The sequence below is a fragment of the Neodiprion virginianus genome, chromosome 2 (genome assembly GCF_021901495.1).
Source record: "Neodiprion virginianus isolate iyNeoVirg1 chromosome 2, iyNeoVirg1.1, whole genome shotgun sequence".
NCBI classification, from domain to species: Eukaryota; Metazoa; Arthropoda; class Insecta; order Hymenoptera; family Diprionidae; genus Neodiprion; species Neodiprion virginianus.
The window spans coordinates 38,187,028-38,209,135 of NC_060878.1; the positions used below are offsets into that span (position 1 = coordinate 38,187,028).

General features: G+C 33.1%; 4 protein-coding genes across 8 annotated transcripts; 3 read left to right on the forward strand and 1 right to left on the reverse strand.

The window, feature by feature from the left end:
* Positions 1 to 34: 34 nt before the first annotated feature.
* LOC124298104 (uncharacterized) lies at positions 35 to 4,747 on the forward strand. Of its 2 annotated transcripts, none has more exons than XM_046749708.1 (9): positions 35 to 279; positions 741 to 1,871; positions 2,008 to 2,199; positions 2,414 to 2,601; positions 2,801 to 2,967; positions 3,578 to 3,821; positions 3,984 to 4,129; positions 4,256 to 4,447; positions 4,536 to 4,747. In XM_046749708.1, exons 2-9 carry the CDS (start codon positions 855 to 857, stop codon positions 4,589 to 4,591), a joined length of 2,202 nt encoding a protein of 733 aa, XP_046605664.1. In that variant the 5' UTR covers positions 35 to 279; positions 741 to 854; the 3' UTR covers positions 4,592 to 4,747. The 2 variants fall into 2 exon arrangements, with proteins under 2 accessions (XP_046605664.1, XP_046605665.1); XM_046749709.1 differs by lacking the exon at positions 35 to 279 and adding an exon at positions 328 to 524.
* Positions 4,748 to 4,829: 82 nt separating this feature from the next.
* Positions 4,830 to 6,765, reverse strand: LOC124298108 (ubiquitin carboxyl-terminal hydrolase isozyme L5). Its single transcript, XM_046749722.1, has 6 exons — positions 6,607 to 6,765; positions 6,361 to 6,424; positions 6,159 to 6,264; positions 5,817 to 6,004; positions 5,531 to 5,728; positions 4,830 to 5,326 (listed from the first exon to the last, which is right to left on the reverse strand). Exons 1-6 carry the CDS (start codon positions 6,680 to 6,682, stop codon positions 4,996 to 4,998), a joined length of 963 nt encoding a protein of 320 aa, XP_046605678.1. The 5' UTR covers positions 6,683 to 6,765; the 3' UTR covers positions 4,830 to 4,995.
* Positions 6,766 to 7,266: 501 nt separating this feature from the next.
* Positions 7,267 to 10,542, forward strand: LOC124298111 (HIG1 domain family member 1A, mitochondrial-like). The gene is made up of 3 exons (XM_046749728.1): positions 7,267 to 7,700; positions 8,678 to 8,801; positions 9,332 to 10,542. Exons 1-3 carry the CDS (start codon positions 7,698 to 7,700, stop codon positions 9,517 to 9,519), a joined length of 315 nt encoding a protein of 104 aa, XP_046605684.1. The 5' UTR covers positions 7,267 to 7,697; the 3' UTR covers positions 9,520 to 10,542.
* Positions 10,543 to 10,711: 169 nt separating this feature from the next.
* LOC124298106 (uncharacterized) lies at positions 10,712 to 21,925 on the forward strand. Of its 4 annotated transcripts, none has more exons than XM_046749718.1 (11): positions 10,712 to 11,174; positions 11,750 to 11,897; positions 12,909 to 13,034; positions 13,709 to 13,908; positions 15,159 to 15,368; positions 17,184 to 17,355; positions 17,458 to 17,524; positions 17,738 to 17,897; positions 18,353 to 18,487; positions 18,558 to 18,692; positions 18,825 to 21,925. In XM_046749718.1, the coding sequence occupies exons 1-11, from the start codon at positions 11,101 to 11,103 to the stop codon at positions 19,042 to 19,044; spliced, it is 1,647 nt and encodes a 548-aa protein (XP_046605674.1). In that variant the 5' UTR covers positions 10,712 to 11,100; the 3' UTR covers positions 19,045 to 21,925. The 4 variants fall into 4 exon arrangements, with proteins under 4 accessions (XP_046605674.1, XP_046605675.1, XP_046605677.1 ...); XM_046749719.1 differs by having other exon boundaries at positions 18,579 to 18,692; XM_046749721.1 differs by lacking the exon at positions 15,159 to 15,368.
* The last annotated feature ends 183 nt before the right edge of the window (positions 21,926 to 22,108 follow it).

Here is a 22,108-nt window from a genome sequence, read left to right on the forward strand (position 1 = left end):
GGTAATGCTTGTGTAGATCCATAGTGGGGAAATCGATGGTGTGCATTGGTCAAGACTTGGCAGGATCTTTAACCCCGTATAAACATCCAACCAATGAAGGATGTGTTGTTTAAGTTCTCTTTCGTTTAACCTTTATTTACCATCTTTCGTGTTCAGTCATATTATTCATAATGCTTATCGCGGGATTTATTCATTCCGGTATGTAAGTTGATAAACTAGTTGCAGAAGATTTTCAGAAAAGTGAAAAAAAGAAGTGGAATGGATTTTTCCCTTTTAAAGGTTAGCAAAGATTATTTTATGTGATACAGTTGTATATTCATCTCTGATAGCATGCAACTAAAATCAATGTCTAATAATTCGTACGATATCATATCTGCAACGATGGCTTATAAAAATAGTGATAAACAGTTTTTTTTACATAGAACTTCAATCTTAAGTCAACATAACCTACAAGTACGTACATACGTACGAGGACGCTTCAACGACAGTAATTGTCGTTGATTTGGATCGATAACGGAAATCTGGTTATATTTATTTATCCTTTCATTCGTTTTCCCATTTGACCAAGTTTTTCAATGACAGCCGTTTTTACTCATATTTTTCCCAGATTTGCCGATTATTGATGCTTATGATTTGATTGTAGTAACAAAACCTACAAGGCGGAAAATGATACTCTATTAATGAACAAAAAAATGTTATAGGAGGAGTATTAATAATGCTTTATTTTTGTAATTCCATAGAATTTGATGAACACCGATGACAAACTTGCGGTAAAGAGTAAGATCTTGCTAAGTCAATAGTTAGGTAACTCTCATCGTGAAATATCCGAGGCAGATTGTTAAGCAGCAAACGACATGCAGAAATACGGAAATAAATCATCCGCCGAAAACTCTGAAGGAGATTGTGTACAATTGTCGAAATCGCCTGGAGCGTTCAAAAAGAATAAGAGGCCAAGTAGACGTAAACGTAGAAAGGCTCAGGTACTTGCTGAAGCGCAACAGTCTTCAACGGAAGTTAGTGAAAGCGAACCTAGTACAAAAAACTTTTTGTTCAGTCTACATAAAAAAGATTCAGAAGACAAAACCACTAAAAAGCATAAGAAGTCAAAAAAAAGTAAACAGAAAGTTGAGACTGATGATAGATCTGGTTTTAAACAGTCAGCGGAAATTATTGAAAACAAAAATCCTAATCACCAAAGTAGTGCTGAATCAAGTCAAATAGGCTTGGAGAAGCCTACCATTAAAAAATCCAATTCCAAAACGAAGCATAAAATTAGTCCCAACATAACTTTGACAGACTTCTTTACCCCCAAGGTAAGGAAATGTGTGAAAGACGTTGAAAACTCAGATGATATGAAATATGAATCGAAGAGCAATCGAAAACGTCGTAAAAGTGAGCATGCAATACTATCTAACAATTCAACGATTAATCCAGTGATGAGCTGTGATTCTTCTAACATTTCAGTAAAAAAGTCTAAACTAGACACAGGAGATTTGAAACCAAAGATTCTCGTATCGAAAGAAGAAGTTGCATCTGAAATAAACTATGATGCTGAAGAAAAGTGTCATAATACCCTTTTAGCAATGATACATGGCGACGCAAGTAGTTCAGATTCAGATGATGAAATTAAAACCACCAATGATGGCCGAGAGAAGCCACCGCGTGAAGAAAGTTTGAGAAAAACCAGTAAATCGACAGTTAGCGAGATATTTACGACTAGTGATGACGAAAAAGAAATAGAATCTTCGGACCAGGAATCCATAAAAATCTCTAGACATCGCAATTTTGAATTAGCAGAAGAAGCTAAAGATGTCGAGGAAATGATTAGTGCCTTGGAAGAGGAAGAGCAACTTCCTAGAGAAACTGTAAAAGTAAGTAAACAGGAACAATTTGATCTTCTATGTAATGTATTTAAATTTAAAGATGTATGATCAACTGAGAGTAATACGAAAAATGTAGAATTAATACATATGTTGCATTGCTAATGGTTCTTTATTATTATTACAGAAATTGCGAAACTTATGCGTAAAGTTAAAACACACCGTACCGCCACAGCACATGATTGAATCATGTGCTGGATCTCGAGGTCCTACCAAAATCCAAAGGGAAGCTATTGAAAAACTAGGTCCTATCAAATATGGGAAATTCACTCCTGAAGAAGATGACATCATTGTTGCGAACTGGAAATCGTTTTGCAAAGTAATTCTCCTAGAAATGCATTCCTTGGAGACATCAAATTGTGTTTAAAATTAATTGTTAAAGTTCTTTGTTCCTTGTGGATTTAAATTAACTAATCTATTGTTGCCATTATACAGTCCATGCAATATATATTGAAAACAATCAGTTACCGATTATCTTAAGAATCAATATTTACAATGAAATTGAATATCACATGATTTTCACATACGTATAGACACACAATTGGGATTCAAGAAATGTGAAGCCTTTTATGTACATGAGGCATCATCAAATTGGTACGGTAGCAAAATTCGAAGAAAGACAGAAATTTGTCCAGTATTTAGCAGCCGGATTACCATGGAGAACATTGTATAGTGTTTACTGGAGATTCCGAAATTTGTATCAGCCACATGTTCAATCTAGGTATGTTTTTATTTCTTCAATTAATCGTGTTTTTCTTGGCGCATTACCTTATCAGATATTTGGAATAGTGTGTATCTAATTCGTCTTCATATCAGTGGTAATTTAGACCTTTATAGTTGGTGGCAGATTATAATTTATAAATTTAAACTAATCCATATAATTATATTAGATACATTGAGACAAAAATGATCAATTTCAGGTACACTGACAAGGAAGACAAGCTAATAATAGCTCATATGGAAAACGATTCGGCTATTCATTCAAAAAATATTCGAAAATTTTCTGAACTGGGTAAAATTTTAAATAGAACGAGAGCTTCTGTTTGGCGGCGTTATAGATTGCTGAAAAAAAAGAAGAAACCTAAAAGTCAGTAATGCAAAATTGTTCTAAAAAAATGTATTACCCATCGTTTACGCATGTCCCATGTAATTAGAATTATAAAATATGTCGTCATTCAAATATTTTCACAGAATATAATACATAATATACATTTTTCACATTCTAATAGAGGTGTATTTTTCCTTTTCAAAATATTCTTTTATATTAAGTTTTAATTCAACTTAGTCAATAATGTTGGATAATTTTCATTAATTTTAGTAATAAAAATAACAGCTGGTTACTACATGTGTACACGTGCATACACGTTCGTTTCATAATGAGCAACCACTGTAAATATAATCATATCTTTCCAAATATAGTACTTAAATATTGCATTTCAGTGAATAAAATAGTTGTGAAAGATGAAATATGTTGCCTAAATGCTGTTTTATTTAAATTAAATTAGATTTTATTAGGTTCAGATTTGGCATATTGTATAGAAATATACTCGATTGATATCATATATCGAGTAAAGAAGATAACTGGGAAATATCATCAGTGTCTGCTGTTCAATATTCCCAGAACATACAGGGCAATTTAAGTAGATACATAACAAATATTTTGAATACCAAAAATTAGACAATTTATGTTTTTTCAGGTATAGAGTGGGATTCTTATTTATTGAAAAAGTTTATACGAAATTTAATGCTGATTACATTGAGTGACGATATCCGTCAGTTAAAAGATCTATCCATACCACTTGTTGTGTGGAAAAAGCTATCAAAGAAGTTGAAAATAAATGAGAAAGATTTGAAGTATTTCTGGCTTGTGAAGTTGCATATGCAATTATTTTGCAAAGAGCGAGTTTACCTAAATGATGTTAAGATAAAAATAATTGAATAGTAAGTTACCAAGTATGATGAATTTTTTCATTAGCTTTTATTCTAGTTACGATATTGTCAATTAAATTTATACATATTATTCATTATGGTATTTTTATATAAAATAATCTAAGAACCGATGTCAATTTTTCATGAACTCTATTAACTTCTTTTTGTAACTAGCATCTATGCAATGGGAATATCCGAATGGTGGGAGCTTGAATGGTCAGGTATATCGAAAAAATTTGATGGCATGACTTCGACATTTCTGTCGACAATATTTAACAGTATGGTTCATGAAGAAATTTTTCAAGGCAAGCAATTGAGTGGTGAGTGTACACTCCAATTATCACATTATAATATGTATCCATAATTAAGGATAACGAAAAATTTATTACTGTATCCAAATTATAGCCTACACGATCTATGAATCAATTCCGTGGAATCTTTTTCAGAAATTGTGGAATATTTGTATCACGTTAAAAAACCACAATTACAAGAAGCTACCATGGACAGATGTCTGCCTAGAATTGTTTTTACAAAAGATACCGTCAAACTGTTAGACACAGAATTGGATGATCAACTCAAATTAAAGAAATTACTCATGGAAAATTCTGTTGAAAACTCGGCGGACTTTGACAATACTGGTAATTTCAGTTGACTGTGTCTGAATGGAATCTATTAGAAATAAAATATCTAATCAACACTACCGCATAGTATATTATTTATTTACAGAAATAACAAACGTATCTGACAAAACAAATGAGAGCGATGACTTAAACTCTGAATGACGATTCTTCCTGATGAGATGTATGCGGAACAAGGATAAATCGGGACTTCGTTTAATAGATACAAAACTGTTTTCTCGCATTCAACATGTAGCTGTATATTCCGTTCCAACTCAAGAACTTTTTTACTAAAAATAAATATCTTCTTTCGCAGGATAATTACTTGGTTTTTAATAGCCCACCTTTATTATACAAGGTGTGTAATTGAGATAAGAGTTGAGAAATCACACGTTACTATGTATTTGTTATTCAAATGAATTTTATTACTTTCTTTTTAAATAAATCTACAACACGAATTCAATTAAGTTTGTAATAAAAAGAGTTTTTCCAAATTTTGCTTAGAATATTAATTTAACTGAAGGTATTGGCCAATCACTCCACATATTGGTACACAGTTTTAGCCAACCTTAGAGTCTTTTTTGATTGTCAAGGTCTCGAGTGCGTTTAGTCTCCTTTTCAATCGCTCTCTCTTTCGCTTTTTGATACAAAGGCACCAGTTTTCCCTCTTTAGCCAATAGTTTAAGCAACTCCATTATGAGTGGCAAATAGTTATGCTTTCGCCTGATGTTTTCTATTTGATATCTTTTAGATTTTCCAAGTTCCTCCTCTATGAGTGACTGCAAGCGAGCTATTTCAGCAGGATTTCCTGGTCCCACAGCCATCTTCTGTCGCTCGTACAACAGTTTTCGATCCGATACCAATGCCATCAAATTAAAATGGATTTCCCCTTCATTGTACCTGATGCAATAATATAAAAAATTTCAGTACATTTCATGATTGGATTATGAAGTACCTCATAAAAGTATTAAGTATGTTAAAAAGAAAGCTTCACAATTCGAATCATGGATTTATGTAAAAAAAATTTCGCTGTGATTTGTCTTAATTGCCTTGATTTAGAATAAATATCAGTATCAGTAAAAACGAAGTGAACGTTGTCAGTACTTGTTAATTCGCTTCTGAATGATTGGCTTAGCAGCCTGAACCCATTGGTCACCAATGGGGCAAGGTCCGAGATCAACAGGGCCCTCCTTAAGCCCGTCTAGCTCATACAAACGACCTTCAATTGGTAAATAGCCAACAAAATGGAAAACGTCTTCGTCTTTAGATGACTGCCTGGAATCGTATTCGAACAGGGTTTGCCTAAAATATATGAAGGTTGTATAATTCTTTCATGATTTCCTTAGCCGCACAATGTGTTGAGATGCAACTAACGAATGTATTTATATACCTGGAAAATGAGTTGTGCACTTCTCTGATAACATCACAATTACTCAGAGCTAAACCTCGCATATTGGCGTCAAAACTTTGGCAAAAATTTTTTAAATCTTCGAGCGTTGTGCCCAGTGATACATCTGGATGCTTACAGTTCAGTAAAATGCTTAGAATGGCTTGTGTTGCACAAGCATTGTTTATTACCTGTAAAATTAATGATATATAAGGAAAAAAGTACTGTGGCAGCATGACTGCAAGTTCTATTACTTCCGATTCAAAAGTCTTCACTTTGTACAGAAGGAAATTGTTATTTTGGTACAGTTGACATTTATTCATTAATTATTCAGTATTATGTTACCTGTTTGGCAAAGAATATTTTCTCAAGACGGCTGTCCTGCACAATATTGCCAGATGGTTCGTCGTCTTGAACCCATTTGAATAGGAAAATCAGTCCATGTATCGGCCTGCAAAGTAATAACGTGTGAAGAAATAGCAAAGTTAATATAATTTTGAGGTTAACTTTCGTACAGAGTAAAGTGACAATGAAATATCAGGCTTACTTCAGGTTTTCAAATTGCTCGTCATCAAGACTCCATAACTCTTCAACTTGTGCGCCTTTAACGCCTGTAAAATCAAAAAACAATACTTTTGTTACTAGGAAATGAAGAAATTTTCCAAAATGTCAAACACAATTCTGAACACTCATCGCGCCGTTGTGGTATTTCGATATTAAAAACTAGAAACAACGGATCGAAGAGGAAACACCAAAAAGTAATGATTGTCGATAATTTTTACATATTATTTACCAAATTCTTTGATTAATTCGGTAAATACACCAGGATCACTCTCAATGAGACACCAGTTTCCAGCAGATTCCGCCATGTTTTTTATCGATCGGATAAGAATTAAGAAGTGGGAATAGACAACTCGACCGCCACGAGAGTCTAGTAGGCATGCTCCTGGGGCCACTGGGGCTTTCGTTTATCCCACAGCTTCTACAGACAACTCAATTTTTGCAGATACATTTATAAATGTGGCAATTACATTTGTACCCGCCGTGTTCACGGAAATTTACACTGTAGTTGCAAAATAATAATATATGATTTGAGTGATCTACACTCTGGCATTGATCGAGCTTATTCTAGGTATATAATCTGCAGGGACGATTCGATAATTGCCGAAGTAAAAAATTTCGTATCCGGATTATGAATTAGTTTCGATGTACAAATAATACCGTTTCGCCTCTATTATTTTATTCTATTCTGTTATTTTTTCCTTTTCAAATTCGACTTTGATTTTTCATATCATAAACGCATCATACGTTAGTGACGACTCGCACGTATGTAAATTCCTGGTTTACCCATGTCGCCCATGTCCGTAGTTTCTAAAGCCAAAGAAGATTCTTTGCTTACAGCGAACGCATCACGTACGCATCCCTCCGTTGCTCTCCGTGCATCTCCGTGCGCGTGGTCACGCGGTTTGGGGTGAAAGTGGAATTGTCGGATCGTGGAATGCTGAAACCGATCGGTACGCTCCTGGACCAGCAGGTCGGTATATAAGCGGTGATCAGGTATCTGACTTCTCATTACGTGATTCATTCAGATTCGTTGTTCCGTGCGTGTCGCGGGCATACGTCTTTCAGTTGTATTGCTAAATTCGCGCACGCCTTCAGTCGGTGATCGCGTACTACGGTAGTTCTCATAATTTTATGTAACTTGTGTCAAACATACGTCGTCCATTTTAATTGTGCGCGAATCGTCACCGTCAGTTGGATAGCCAATCGTTGGGCATGCGAATAGTTGCAAGGTCAAGTTCTGTGCGTTGACAGATCCATATTCAAACCCGAGGGAATACGATCCAGGGCAACAGTTTGCATCTTTTATTTGCTACAGACAAAATGGTAAGATATTAACATAATAGTCCAGCGACATTAGCTCTGTTCAATTAATAATTTATGTCCAATACTTCCTCCGATTTTTCCACATTGCTGAGAAGGAAAACCTCACAATTTTCCGTCAAGTGATGACTACATCTTATCGGGAAAATTTCCGTCAAAACGGTTGTAAATTTCAGATCAAGGATGTAACTTTAAACTTTAAACTGTGCCAGTGTTAGTAACGTTAATTTTTATACATTGAACATTTTTAGCCGCCGAAAAAACATGAATTAAACTTTCCATGAATCAGAGTCGGCTGGGGAGTGATGTAACACGACGGATTATCGTGAAACTTTTATTCGAACGTCTCACTTGAATTATGTACCATTGTCACAACATTTTTGTTGCTGACTTGTAGAGATGAACAATGAATGTATTGAGCAATTGAATAATCTCTGCAAGATATCTTACACTCTAAGTGCCAAAATATAAATTTAGAGGTATATACAACAACTGTTCGTGCTCAAGGCTGTCATAGTTGAAACACGTATGATAATTCGAATATGTTACCATTGCTCGATACAGCCAAGCTTCGGAAGCATATTTACAAAAGAATTTGTATCCGCATGCTCTTCGAAAAACTTTAATTTTCAATGCTTGGCACGTGACATGTTGGCGACTATTAATTTGTTATCAAAATAAGCTTGGATACACTTTGAAATTCACAAAATTTGACCACTTATCAGTTATTGAAAATGTATTACATCATAGTCTGGTTTGAGTTTAGTAACAAACAGCTATCTATCGATATCTTACAGATTTGGGTAATTACATATCTAAGTGCCACTTGCTAGCATTTAAAACGATCAATCAGTCACTTCGGATTAACACATGTAGCGAATGATGTTCTACTAGACTGTGATTAGAGTGCACTGTCAAACCAATACATAATATTCATATTGCAAGATTTCACAAGCATTGTCATTAATATTTTGTTACAGAGTAGTGAAAAGGACATAAGATTTTCTGCAGTTAAAATGGCAGACTCTCGCATCGATATGTACGAAGAATCATTGGGATCCAATCTCGCTAAAAAGGCACAACAATCACCAGCTTTGATCATCGGTAAGAATCTGTGGTGTATAACACATACTTTGTTATTTGATCATAGTTATCTCTGACACTCTCTGCTTTAGATTTAACACTTAATATTGTAACTTCGTTAATGAAATCTGAATACCATGGCCACAAGTTTTGCTTTTAAAAGTGATGCTGGTTCTTTACAGAACGGAAAATAATCCCTGCGATGAAAGTCGCCTTCTCACAAAATTATCATACTTGTATATTGTTTTATGTAATGATCATCTAATAATCAATTGACTAAAATACAATTCAAGAAATAGTCAAAACTTCAGTTATGTGGGAAATTTCCTATTTGTACTCTTCGACGACACCTATCGACACATAAAATCAAAATTTAAATGCAATAATTGGTTACGCTGTATCACTTCTCTGTGATATTCATAAATTCATGTACTGTAACATAAAATTCAGATAGTAACTCTGAGTTTCAAGCTTGTAACAAAAACGTTCAGTTAATCACTACTACTGGGTACAAAGTGAATTGCTAATGAATTTACTTCTTCCATATTCAGGTCTAGTGGGTTTGGTAGCCACTTGTGCGATTGGAGCTTACAAGTACAAACACAGAGGGGCAATGTCGACCTCTGTCTTTCTGATGCAACTCAGAGTCGCTGCACAAGGAGTAGCTATAGGAAGTCTCACGATTGGAATGACATACTCAATGATCAATGACTACGTTTTACACAGGAAGAAGGAATGATAATGCATAGGTCCTCAATGATAAAGAAATAATTAGAGAAATTAATAAAAATTAATATACTCCAGCAATAGAACTTATGACAATTACTCCTGGAATAATGAAAAAAATAATGTCAATAAATTTTAATTTTCTTTGTTAGCCAGATATTTGGCACATTTCAAATTCTATCATTTCGATATTCTATTTAGATATATTCTATAGTAACACTATTTATTTTCATCGCTAGATTTGCATATATACATACGTACGAGTCGTTCAGATGAAAATGTAGGGAATGTTCACAACATTACATCAGAGAACTTTTCGAATTCATAATCCTTACCTAGTGCAGGTACATGACAGATGAGGTTCTTTGTTTATTTTTATTTTTTTGCATAAGCACATACAATGCACCCAATTTTGTAATACTGAATGAGATTATACATTTCAAAATAAGTACTTTGAGTTGATTCTCTTTCTATTTGTGGCAATTGAATACTGATTTTTATCAGTAAAAATAACAAATTTCCCTTAACAATTTACGATTTGCACAGTAATTTGTGATTGGAAAGAATTTTCAATACTCCATTTTACCTAATACTGCATCTGGACACCTCGTACGTTAATCGTCATACCAATAACGTTTTATCAAATACTTTGGATTTGTATTATGTTCGAATAATAATGTGTATCTCAGTTGATGTATGAAAATGAAAAATTGTAAAGACTGGACCTTTTTTTCGGCAGATTAAATATGTTAGTTCTAATGTATGGCAAATGAAAAAAGAAAGAAAATATTTTTCATTAGTACCATAAGCTGTGATCATTTATTGTCAACGTGTCGACTGTGAAAAAATTTGTACATACATACATAATGTAGTAGCGTGATATTTTCAAATGTACGCCTCGCAATTTGTACGTTAATTACGTATTGTACAAATTTCTTGACGCAGGGTATGAATTGTATATTATTATAGCATCTCATTATATTTATTGTTGTATATATATTTCGTGTACAATAATACATACCTAACTGTTTATTTACATGCAAAAAATAACAGCATTATTACCTTTTTCAATGCACTGTCTTGTACTTTGAAGGTTCAAAGCTCAATTGTGATTAAGTATAAAATGAGACGTATAAGGTATCAAAAATCAAGGAAAAATTCATATGTAATTAGTTATACTTCTTATCCTATTACTCGAAATTTATAAGTTAGGATTATCACGAAATTCATAGAAAATGGAATTCTTGTGGTAAGGTACAAAGTTCGTACTAAGTGAAAAAGTCTACAAATATGTGAATCGCGTTTGGTTTTTCATTACCGTGCTGCTTTCGACTCTGGATTTTATAACATTTCAAATTTTATCATCTTAATTGCCTAAATTGGCACTAGACATCTTTACGGTTCAGACAAAAGAAGTGAGATCAGAATCGGTAATATTAATTACCGCATCTCTATTTGATACGTACTTCGACTTTCATCCGAGATTATAAACCGCGTAAATTAGGGAAGTGCGCAGGATCTCACGCTTCTGTTCGAGTCGTCAAGAAACCATAAACGTAAATGTCAAAATACGCGATATACGCCAACACCAAACATGGCGGAACGGAACGACAGAAGTCAATTGCCACCTGGCTGGGAGTGCAGATACGATGTTCGAAGTGGCAAAGCGTACGTATTATCATCGACAACTATTTCCTATTCGTACTATCTTCACCCTTCGACATAAATTTCTTTTAGAAAAGCGTCTAGTCGAACGGTTTGCGCGTTTGTCTCTTACGCAACATTGACCTTGCTGTGTATTTTCATGGAAGTGTATTACATCATCACGACCAATTGCCAAATATCAAATTGAAATGTCGTTGCTAAAATTAAGGGTAGAAAGTAAGGCAGAAAAATATCTCTACATATGTTGTGTTAAAATCTAAAACACAATCTTCGGTATACGAATTACAAATTCCCAACCTTTTGAATTGTTATCAATCAATTCTTTAGGTATAATAAATTTATTGTTGTTATTACTAGTACCATTATTATTTGTGATCCGTAATTATACTTGACTCTTTGTTTGCGAAAATTTATCCGTTATGGTTTATTTGTCTAAAATCTTATTACCAACTTTGAATTCTGACTGAACAAATCGATCAAAATACTGTATTCTTTTTAGTACACTTTAATTTTGATGATTTGTTTTGCTCCGACAAGTGAGTACTGTATCTGAATCTATTTCTGTTATTGGCATATAGGTATTACATAAATCATTTCAACAAAACAACATCATGGGAAGATCCTCGCGTGCGGTATTGGCAATATGCTCAATACTCGCAGGCGCAGAATTCCGCGTCACCCAGTCCAGCAACTTCGACAACATTGCCAGAGTCTATACCCATGCAGGTCAGTATCATTATTTGTCGGATGCTGATTTGTTTGGCATTTATAAGGAAGCTATAATATCTGAGAGCTTGGAAAAGCTGTAAGAATGTGAGGATTCAGTCCCAGCTTTTATGGCCAGCCTTCATCTTGTACAGATCTGTAAACTAATGCATATTTCAATTTATTATCCCACTAACAACGCATCAAATATCGCTAATATGGAATACGGATATAATGTGGAAACTCTATTGTACACAAGTTGATACAATACAGCATCCATTTACATATGTATAGCGACATGTAATATGACATCAAGTGAACATGTTCTCTAACAATGTAATAAATAATATTCAGAATTTGAAGCAACCACTATGGTATTGTTTATTTGGATTTGGTAATTACCTAGTTTTTTACATTCGTTGAAATTTCAAAAATTCGAATGCATATGTGGCCAAAAATGATCATACAATACAGTTTCTTACATTGTGGCGTTTTTTTATTGATCCATGTGATGCAATATTTACACTAACACTAAACCTGCCTAAAACATATTTAACTTAGCTGTAGAAAGACAGCGTTTCAGGGGACCAAAGCTAGTAGCAATAATAAAAATTGATGTAATTAAACACCGATGGTAAAATTCTTAAAAACAATTATACTGCTGCGATGAAACTGCTTTACTGGAAAACTTTTTTCAAAAACATCAGTCTCAATACGTACGTCCTCCGACAGTATTTTTGTCGCCATCAGTTTGCCAACTTTGCCATCAGTTTGAACTCTCAATTCGTAACAAAATTATCATTACAGGATATCAAAATCTTTGCGCCCTCCTGGCAGCAGTAAATTAGACTACACTAAAGCTCTTTGTTGCACTCTTCATATTGCAAGCTTTCTATGTATTGGTGTGCATAAAAAATATGAAAATCTTCGGATAAAAATATAATGTTGTAGATCAAAAATTGACTATTGTTATTTACAATACTATACGCATGCTGCTTTGGGATTTGGCAAATAAAATTGATGCGACAACAGAGTGGTGGAAGTGGTGGAGCTGGTAGTTATCTGGGATATGCAGGAACTCATAGGGTGCCACAGGTGTATCCAACACCGTCACCTTATCGTAATCCACAACCTGCGTTTTTATCACCAGGTGTGCAGGTGGGTTAAGTATTGGAGAGAATCGCTGTATAGACGTGCTAATGCTTTGCAGAAAATTTTCTGTGAATTATTTCCCATACAAAGTACCACATTTTTATCTTTGTACACAAATATCTATTTTACTGCTGACGGTGTGTGTAAAGAAAAGAAAAAATTCTATCCTGCCAAGAGTACTTAGATTTGAGGCAGAAGTTTTATTCCTGAATCCTACTTATATTCAGATCTTACAATCGGAATTTAATATGTTCCATATTCAATCAATATTCATATTTTTCTTCTTTCCAATTTGCAATCCGTGTGATTTTGTACTAGAATTTAAATAAAGGCATTGGTATCTAGTAAAGCTACAATCCAAAACTTTTGCCGCGAAACTGAGTTTGTGAATTAAATCTTTGATTTGACTTGAAACGAATTTCTTTAGTTAACCTTAATACTTGTATTTTATTTTTTGAAGTTCTTGAAAAATTGTCGTGATTTTTATTTTCAATGCCAGAATAGATGTTTGCTCGTAAGAAGCAAAAGTTGAACAACTTATTTACATGTGAACAACCCCAATCAAATATTAGGCGTATTGTAATTGTTTAATATATGAGTTGCGTGTACGTATATAGAATACATATAGGTATACAAGCCACTTATGCAGATGACTAAACATATTTATGTAATTTGAACAGGAATTCAAGACTCCAATGTCATCAAGACCAATCAGCGCGATGACGAACAGATTAGGTGAATTGACAATTAACTCGACAACACCTGTTAGAAATATGGAGACTAACTTGAACCAAAATGTGGACACAGAGGTTCAAGTAGCTAGGATCAACGCTATGTTCCCTACTGTCTCAGATACTCACATTCGACTGTTATTAAAAAAGTAAGTATTTCATTTATGTGTACCTACTGATTTTCTCTTATAAATATTTCTAGGAACACCATTTATACTTTGCGATTTGACAAAATTTTTGTTACTCGTCTCTTGTGCAAAGTTAATCGTTGAGCTTTTGCCAACAACATGTCTATACTGTTCCATCACTGGCGATATTATTTTTACACTGATTTTAGTTTGGCAATGTTGTGTATACTTAGTAACAACTTTACTAATTAATTAACATTCTTAATAACAATAAACTTTTAACGTAGGTGGGCTTCAATATATTTTCATGCAATGGTTTTACCGTGTATCAAATTAATGAGAAAATAATTTTCAGCTATACAAGGTTGATTACTTGACAACTGGGTAAATTTCTACGGCTCTCGTATGATTGAAAATTTTTAGTTACAGATTATAACCCCAGTATATGTTGAAGCAGGTACAAACACGTAAACGCACTTGTTCATATTTTTTCCTCGTTAATTTACTGATTTCTTATCTGAATATAAATTCGAACTGATAGGTATTTCAATGATATGAATCCAACGTACAATGTCATCAGACTACAGCTGAATATGCGATATCATGTGTAATAGGTAATCATACAGAATACAGGCAGAAGCGAAATCTCTATCTGAAGTTTATGGCATATATTTATTATTCTGTTAATCCTAAAACGGAAATCTTCCCTGGTCATTCATGAATGGTGCACCAAGGTTCACAGAGACCTACAGCTAACAATATATCGTTTTTGTCCAACTCCGAATCCACAAAATGTGAGTTTAGAATTTTGCCAAAATGAGTACATACAAAAAAAATAAAAAAATGTCAACTTATACATGATTCGAGATTTTATAAGACACTTAAAATTTCAGTGGACCATATTAAACTTCATTTCTGCTAAATATCACTCTTTCAGAGTTAAAATAAAGTTTCCAGAAATGATGGGTTTTTTTTGTACCCTTCCTTGCAATGTTTGCACCACAGCTTCGTTTGGCATGTTCTCATATCTTGAAAAAAGGAATATCTTTTGTAAACATTTTTCAAACATTCTAGATTTTATGATATACAAAACAACGTCAAAATGTTCCTAAAATAATGCGTCTGTAATGTACTTTGTAAATTTGTTTCACATCTGTCACACAGTTTATTCATTTATTATTCTCTATACGAGTCGTTAATGAGATATAAACTCTGTCTTACTTTGTATTTCGAATGTTTCTAGTTCTAAGTTGGCAGCAAATGTATTTCAGATACCACAACAGAGCAGCGGTAGTGGTGAGTGCTCTTCAAGTTGAAAAGCATCCTCTATGCGCACCGGGACCTTGTACACCTGTGGCGGTACATGCGCCCAATGCTATACCACGATGGCGCCTTCCAGCTCACGCCATACATGCTGCGCTGACTTTAAGTCCGCCTCGAGGGGGCAGGCAACCCCCTCATTCCCCAAAAATGAAACTTAGGTTCCTATACATATTTTCAGTCTCACCAAATCTGGATGCTCGATGTTAATATCGTATTTTGCTGTTAAAGTGGGATCTATATTCGTGGATTTTTTGCTTTTCTTTCAAAAATAATTCCGCCATTATAGTTGCGAGAATTCATCATTATTCATTATCCATAATTTCTCAAGCTAGGCCCATAAAACTGTGAAAATGCCAATATCAGTTCAATACAAAAAATCTGTAACAAATATAAATCCCGTGGATGTACAATCTGTTTCAGCGCAGTGTAGCCATGTAGCATGAGTCCAGAGTCCCTGCTCTACATTTTGTTACGCAGGATGTTGTGAAATATCTTACGAGCTTGATAAACTTGCAATTAAGTGGTTTATTATAAAATAATTCCAATGAATCTGAAAATATATAAATACTTGCCGAGAAAACATTTCTTACCATTTATTTGAAAGAGCTAATAAGATATTAGTTCACACCACCCGCACTAGGTTATTATTTATTTAAATAATTTTCTTGGTAGATTGAGATACATATAATTTCCCATAATTTGAAATAATAATATAAGATCATTTTTAATTTTTATTTTACGTAAAGCAGGTAGTTGGTATACATTGAGTGATGCAATATATTGCATAGTAAATACTTTTTAAGTACTTTGGGTTCATTATAATTTATTTCGACCAATGCAACACTTACTGTTTCAAAAACACATACCAAGATATATTGCGTTACTTGTATGATTGGCCGCCAAATGTCAATTATTATTTAGTCTACTTCATTGAATATGTAAAATACAATTTTTTATATTTATATTGCACGGACGATTGACCTTCTTATTCGTTTTTAGTTCTTATTTTGAATTCATATTCTTTTGTTTTTCTCAATTCCAGTTTCTGCGTCATTAATGGTATCTTAGGCATTGAGTCATTAGTATTTAATTGAAGATCAGAGCCTGGTCATAGGTTGGTTCAATTTTCGTAATGAGTTCACCTAATTTTGAAAGATCATTTTTGTTTTATATTGGTGGTGGTAATTGGAGTTTGATGACCTGATTTTTATGTCTCGATATTAGCTGGAGAATGATACGAATCAATGAATTTTACAGCTTAACGTTTAAAACTCGAATAATGCGTGTGAGACATAAATTGTGTGACAAGTTATGTAAAGAAATAAGTCGCACAGTCAAATTATGAATCTGTGAAATTCATTTAATTGTATAAATAACGATAAAATAATTAATCATTGACACAGCATGACTGTATGAGCATGTGCATTGTATTTCTATAAAATCACAGTTAATTATTCTACTCATAATATTGTATACAAACTAACCATTTAACAATTCTAATGGAATGCAATTAATATTTGAAATGCCTGCTGTAATAGTGTCTTGTGAATGTTGGTTGTATTATTGCTGTGTGCAATCACATGTGCATACCATGTTAGATGAAGTCCAAAATCTTTCTGATCAAAGTCCTAAAATGGAAACATCAAAATAACGTTTCCCTTCATGCTGTTGGAATTTTTCACATGCCAAGTGACATCTATTTTATATGAATGATAATTCAATTGACATAAAATCATTAATACTTTTCAATTTAATATCATAGTCTGTGCATTAAAATCAATCGAACAAAACAATTACTACATCGGACCTTGATTACGACGTAGAGTAGACTAATATTAATGTCCTAAAAATAGTTTATTGTATGTGATCTAGCTGACACGACATATTGTATTGTATGGTACTGTTGCATTAGAAAAGGATATGGATCACATCTCAATTAATGCATTTTTTTTTCATTTCGCAATTGAAAACAGGTACCTGAAAAATGTATTTCCAAAAGCTGATGAAACGATTCTGCTCGATATTTTGGAACAAAGTGATAACAATGTACAAAAGGCATCAGAAAAACTGATCGAGCTCGGATACGAGAAGCGCAGCCCCACTGGCCCCTCCAAACCATCATTGAAGAAGCAAACAGATGAACAAGTAATTTTGAATTCAATTTATTATAAGAATAAAGTTGGAGCTTATTAATGGAAAAATTTTCACTAAGGTGCCATCAAATGTATGACAAAATTTCGTTTTCAGAATCGTACTGAACAACCAGTGCCGACTCCGCCTCCACGAATGAGGAGCCTTGAGGAAAAGAATAAGAGTAGGTAGCTTTCTGTAATGACCTCAATCACTTCTCTGGAAAATTATTTCTACTTAATTGAGATTCAACTATCGTTATTAAACGATTTTTGTGTAACAAAATGTTTTTTTTTTTTCTAAATATGTCACCTGCGTTTAGGATAGATGATATAAAGTAACAGAGCAATTGCTAATGCTTGTCTACATATAAAAATATATACTTTTGTCAATGTAGTGAAAACGCGTTTGATGGATAAATATAAAGCTGTTCCGGACAAAGTCATAATGTTGGCAATGGACAGCGTTGATTACGACGAAGAGAGGGCAATCCATATCCTGGACATAATGGTGGCCGAAGAAGCTACACAAACACCTAGAACATCAAGTGGACACAGGTATTTGAAATATCATCTGATCTACGTGTTATAAAAATACATAGCAGTTTTTTCCAGTAGTCACAAGAAAAGCACTACTTTAAGTTCTGTGTCTTGTATTAACCCTTTTACTGGCATTGTAGCATATTATTTACATGGGCAAAACAGCTATTTTTCAAAATATCCACTTCAATTTCGATCTGAAAGTTCTGAAATAATTTAACAAATAATAACGCTCTCTAAAGAAAGTTTTCACTGAATAATTTCATTTGAAAAACGTTTTATTTAGGCATAAAAATTAGAAAACTCTATTCTTAAAAAGTGTAATTTTTCAAACACTTTGTTTGAGAAAAATTTCAAACGGTCGAGAAAAACGAGTATTTTCAATGGGGAAAAAGGCTTAACCGTTAAAGGGTTAATAAAGCACATTTGGTGCTGAATATAAATTGTTCACTATACGTATGAATACTTGACAGCAATCGCAGTGACGAACAAAAAAGCAGTGCGCCAATAACTGAGGCTATAAAATTGACGGCATCGCCAATTAAACAAATGAAGTATCCAAACGTAGAGAAGACTAAACGTTCTAAGAATAGAATTGATACACCAAAGTGAGTAATATTTATGCAGTTTAAATCTTTGAGTAGTCTCTGAACTATTATGTGAAAGAACATTATGTAGGATGCTAAAAAATTCTTGCAGGATATCTCGTGGAACTAGCACAACAGAGGATAAAGAGTACAAGTCTCCTTACTTGACTAGACCTACTGGACCCAATCCAGATTTCAGAAAGGGGCCCAATGACAATTTCTTATTGTGAGTACACTACGTTTTTTTTTTTTTTTAAGTAATACATCTTAAATACGCATCTTCAGTGGTTCATCATGCCTTATGATAAATTCTTCAGGTTACACCAAGTATTAATTATTATAAATTTACTTACTCCAGAGCTGATTATATGCCATGGGCAGGTCCGGATGCAGCGCTCTTAATATCTGAGACTAGTAGGTCATTGGCAGTTGGTCCTAACCGTGCATTGGTAACAGGAAGTTGCGCGAAAGTAGTTGGGCCAAATTCTGCTTTTAGCAAAGGTCCAATACGAGGACTAGCTCAAGGTTCTATATATTCTCAACGAAATGCTGCTAATATCGAGAGTCGAGGCAAATGAAACATGTTTAATTGCTTTTTTTGAATTAGTACAGTACCGAAACATGAAAACGCTCTTATAATGCGTTGTAGTAAATACTCAATGGGTATAAGCCATACTGGTAACATTAACAGATAAATTCAGTTACTGGTATTACTTACTTCTAACTGAAATTCCATCAATATCTTCACACCAAAGAATGAAATCGTGTATTATTTTGAACAAGATCTGTTGCTCCATGTTTGCCATAAGAATTATATTTTGATGTCGATTAATTTTTTAGAGAAGAAATTTTATTTTTCTTTATAATTATATAATATTTTTATTTTAGCTTATTAATTATTTTCTGATATTAATAATGATAACAGTAATCTCATGCCAGCATATGAAACTTTGCATAGGTCTTTCCGTTATAATACAGATGTTCAAATTTTGTATACCATAGTTTCATATTTTTCAGATTTCCACTTTGTTACGTCATTGTTATTACTTATGTTGAAACTTATTAAATGATTTATTTACAGGTTGTTATATGCGTTATTATTCTGTATAGTATCGTTTTAAATGTATTTGTGATCGTAGAGAATAACAACCAATAAATCTTACGTTATTCTAATTATAAAAATGTATAAACATCTTACATAGCATTATGTAGTTCGAATGTACATGCTTAGTGTACTAATGTTAAAAAAGGACTAGTCAGTAAGAAATGTATCACTTTTGAAGACTTACTTATTCAATGGATTTAAGTAATTTGAGCATAGAATTTGTCACGTCTGCACATTTCTAAAGCCTGAAACCCAACTTGAGAATCTCAGTTTCGAGCCAAAGCGTAAGTTGAAATAATTTATGGGTGTAGGAGAAATAGAATCTTCCAACCAGTGTCAGAAAATAATATTTTCTAATATTCCAAGCCTCTTACCAAGTCTTGCTACTTGTTACAAATATAAAACACAGCTTTTAGACATATACGTACATGCATACATATCTACAATATTCGGTAAAAAAATTGTAAAGATAATCGTCGGCATTGTAAATCTGCACTCGGAACATTTTTCGTGTGCATAATTTTGACGATATTGCCAATTATAGATCAATGAGGTTTGCAGAGACTATTGAATGAGACTGTTGGAAGACATTAGTTATAATTCGTAATCAAGTGAGAATAAAATCCCTCCTTTAAATTGTATGAAAATTTCGTTAAGAAACAGTGTGTTCTTTACAATGTCATTTTTGCTGCATCAGTAATACTTCCCTAAGTTGCAAATAGTTAACTGAAATAAAAAAATTAGTCGAAGTCATTGGAATGGCACTTAATTCCAATAATATTGGATGAATCTTGTAAACTTGCTATGGTCGCATTTGTATGACTTCTAGTAACTTTTATCTGATTGTTACACAAAATTTTGCCTACAGAATTAAAATATAGGTAGAATAAGACGTCCAGTTATGTGTAATGCATAGCAGTTTACATTCTAGATGATACATTCCCATCCAATGTTGAATATTAATTATGAATTGAAAATTCTCTATTTTGCCAATACATGCATAAATCTGATTGTTATATAGATAAAAAAATGTCTTGTTATTTATGAGGAGGAAAGACATGTGTAATACTACGTGTGAAACAAATTGTGCCATAGTTGAAATGATGAAGAGGTATTTTTCTTATCTTGATCCAAATATAATCCTGCCTTCAGAAAACTTAATATACAATATTTGTATGTGAATACTAAATATGATAAATAAGGGAGGGCTGTGGCTGAAATGTTAGTAGGTCAGAGCTATTTTTATAGCTTATTCTTTTTTGACGAAACTAAGATGGGTGAAATAATATATTTTGACTATGTATTTACGTACTATCGCATATGGCTAAGTATATAAAGGTGTGGGATGATTCTTGACTTTAACATAATTCTTGATAAGTGTCTGCAAGGATGTAACTGTCCTTCTCTATTCAAAATTATTATGTCACTACATATTCAGATAATTCAACGGGTGAATGTTGTAATACGTAGTTCCATTTTGTTAAAGCGATTCACATATTACCGGGATCAGTTTGCTTTGAAAAACTTCAAAACATTTTATTTACAGCAAACGAATAGGTCGTGATGATCACATTAATTTGCAAATGCCCCACATCTTATGTACCTACGCCAAGCTCCTTAAAGAATTAATAATTAGAATATAAATACCTTATAGTCTCATGTAGTTGTATTTCCGTAAAATTCAATATGAAGAACATTGTGATCGTATGGAAAAAAATATGATTTTAAATATTATTGACTCTTGTGTTTTAAATCTTGTTAGTTGAAATACACAACTATAAACTGGTGCAATAATAACATCATTTGAAATACAGTAGCATGCTTAATGTCAAAATTGTGTGAAACTTGTAATAATTCGTCTTGTATCATAAGTATAAATGTTTGTTGACTTGTAAAGTTGGAATTTTGTCAACATTACTCATTTTACTTAATTCGTATATTTAATTTTTCTGAATAATCTTTTAAATATTTACTTATATAGACAAGAAATGCGTGAGAAGATTACTCTCAGTTGCCATTGTGACGATCCACGGTGGATCTTTTAAACATTTTAGCAGTCAGCTAGATGATTTAATACTCCTTAAAAAATATAAAAGCCAAAAGAGACAAACTACAAACCGTAAACGTTTATCAAGTATAAGAAGCAAGAAAGTACTAGTACCAAAATGTTGTATTCTAGTATAATTTACAATTTTATTGATAAGCATAATTGAACAAGTCACTAATTCTGTAGCAATAAAACGCAGACATTTAAACATCTGCATTTGTACCACAGTTATCAATGGTCAAAGAAAATTGTATTTCGTTGTATACCTATACATATCTGTGCAATAAAAAAACTATTTAATCACACATGCACAATCCTCTCATCTTCTACTACAAAATTATGATACATTTTTATTTTTTATCTTTTAGAAATTGCCTGATATTGTTTACAATTATAAAAACCACTCTTTACTATAGAAAATAAGATGATGGATAGGATCGAACAATTAATTTATCTGAAGGTGATTTGTAACTTTTTTATTGATTTGGCA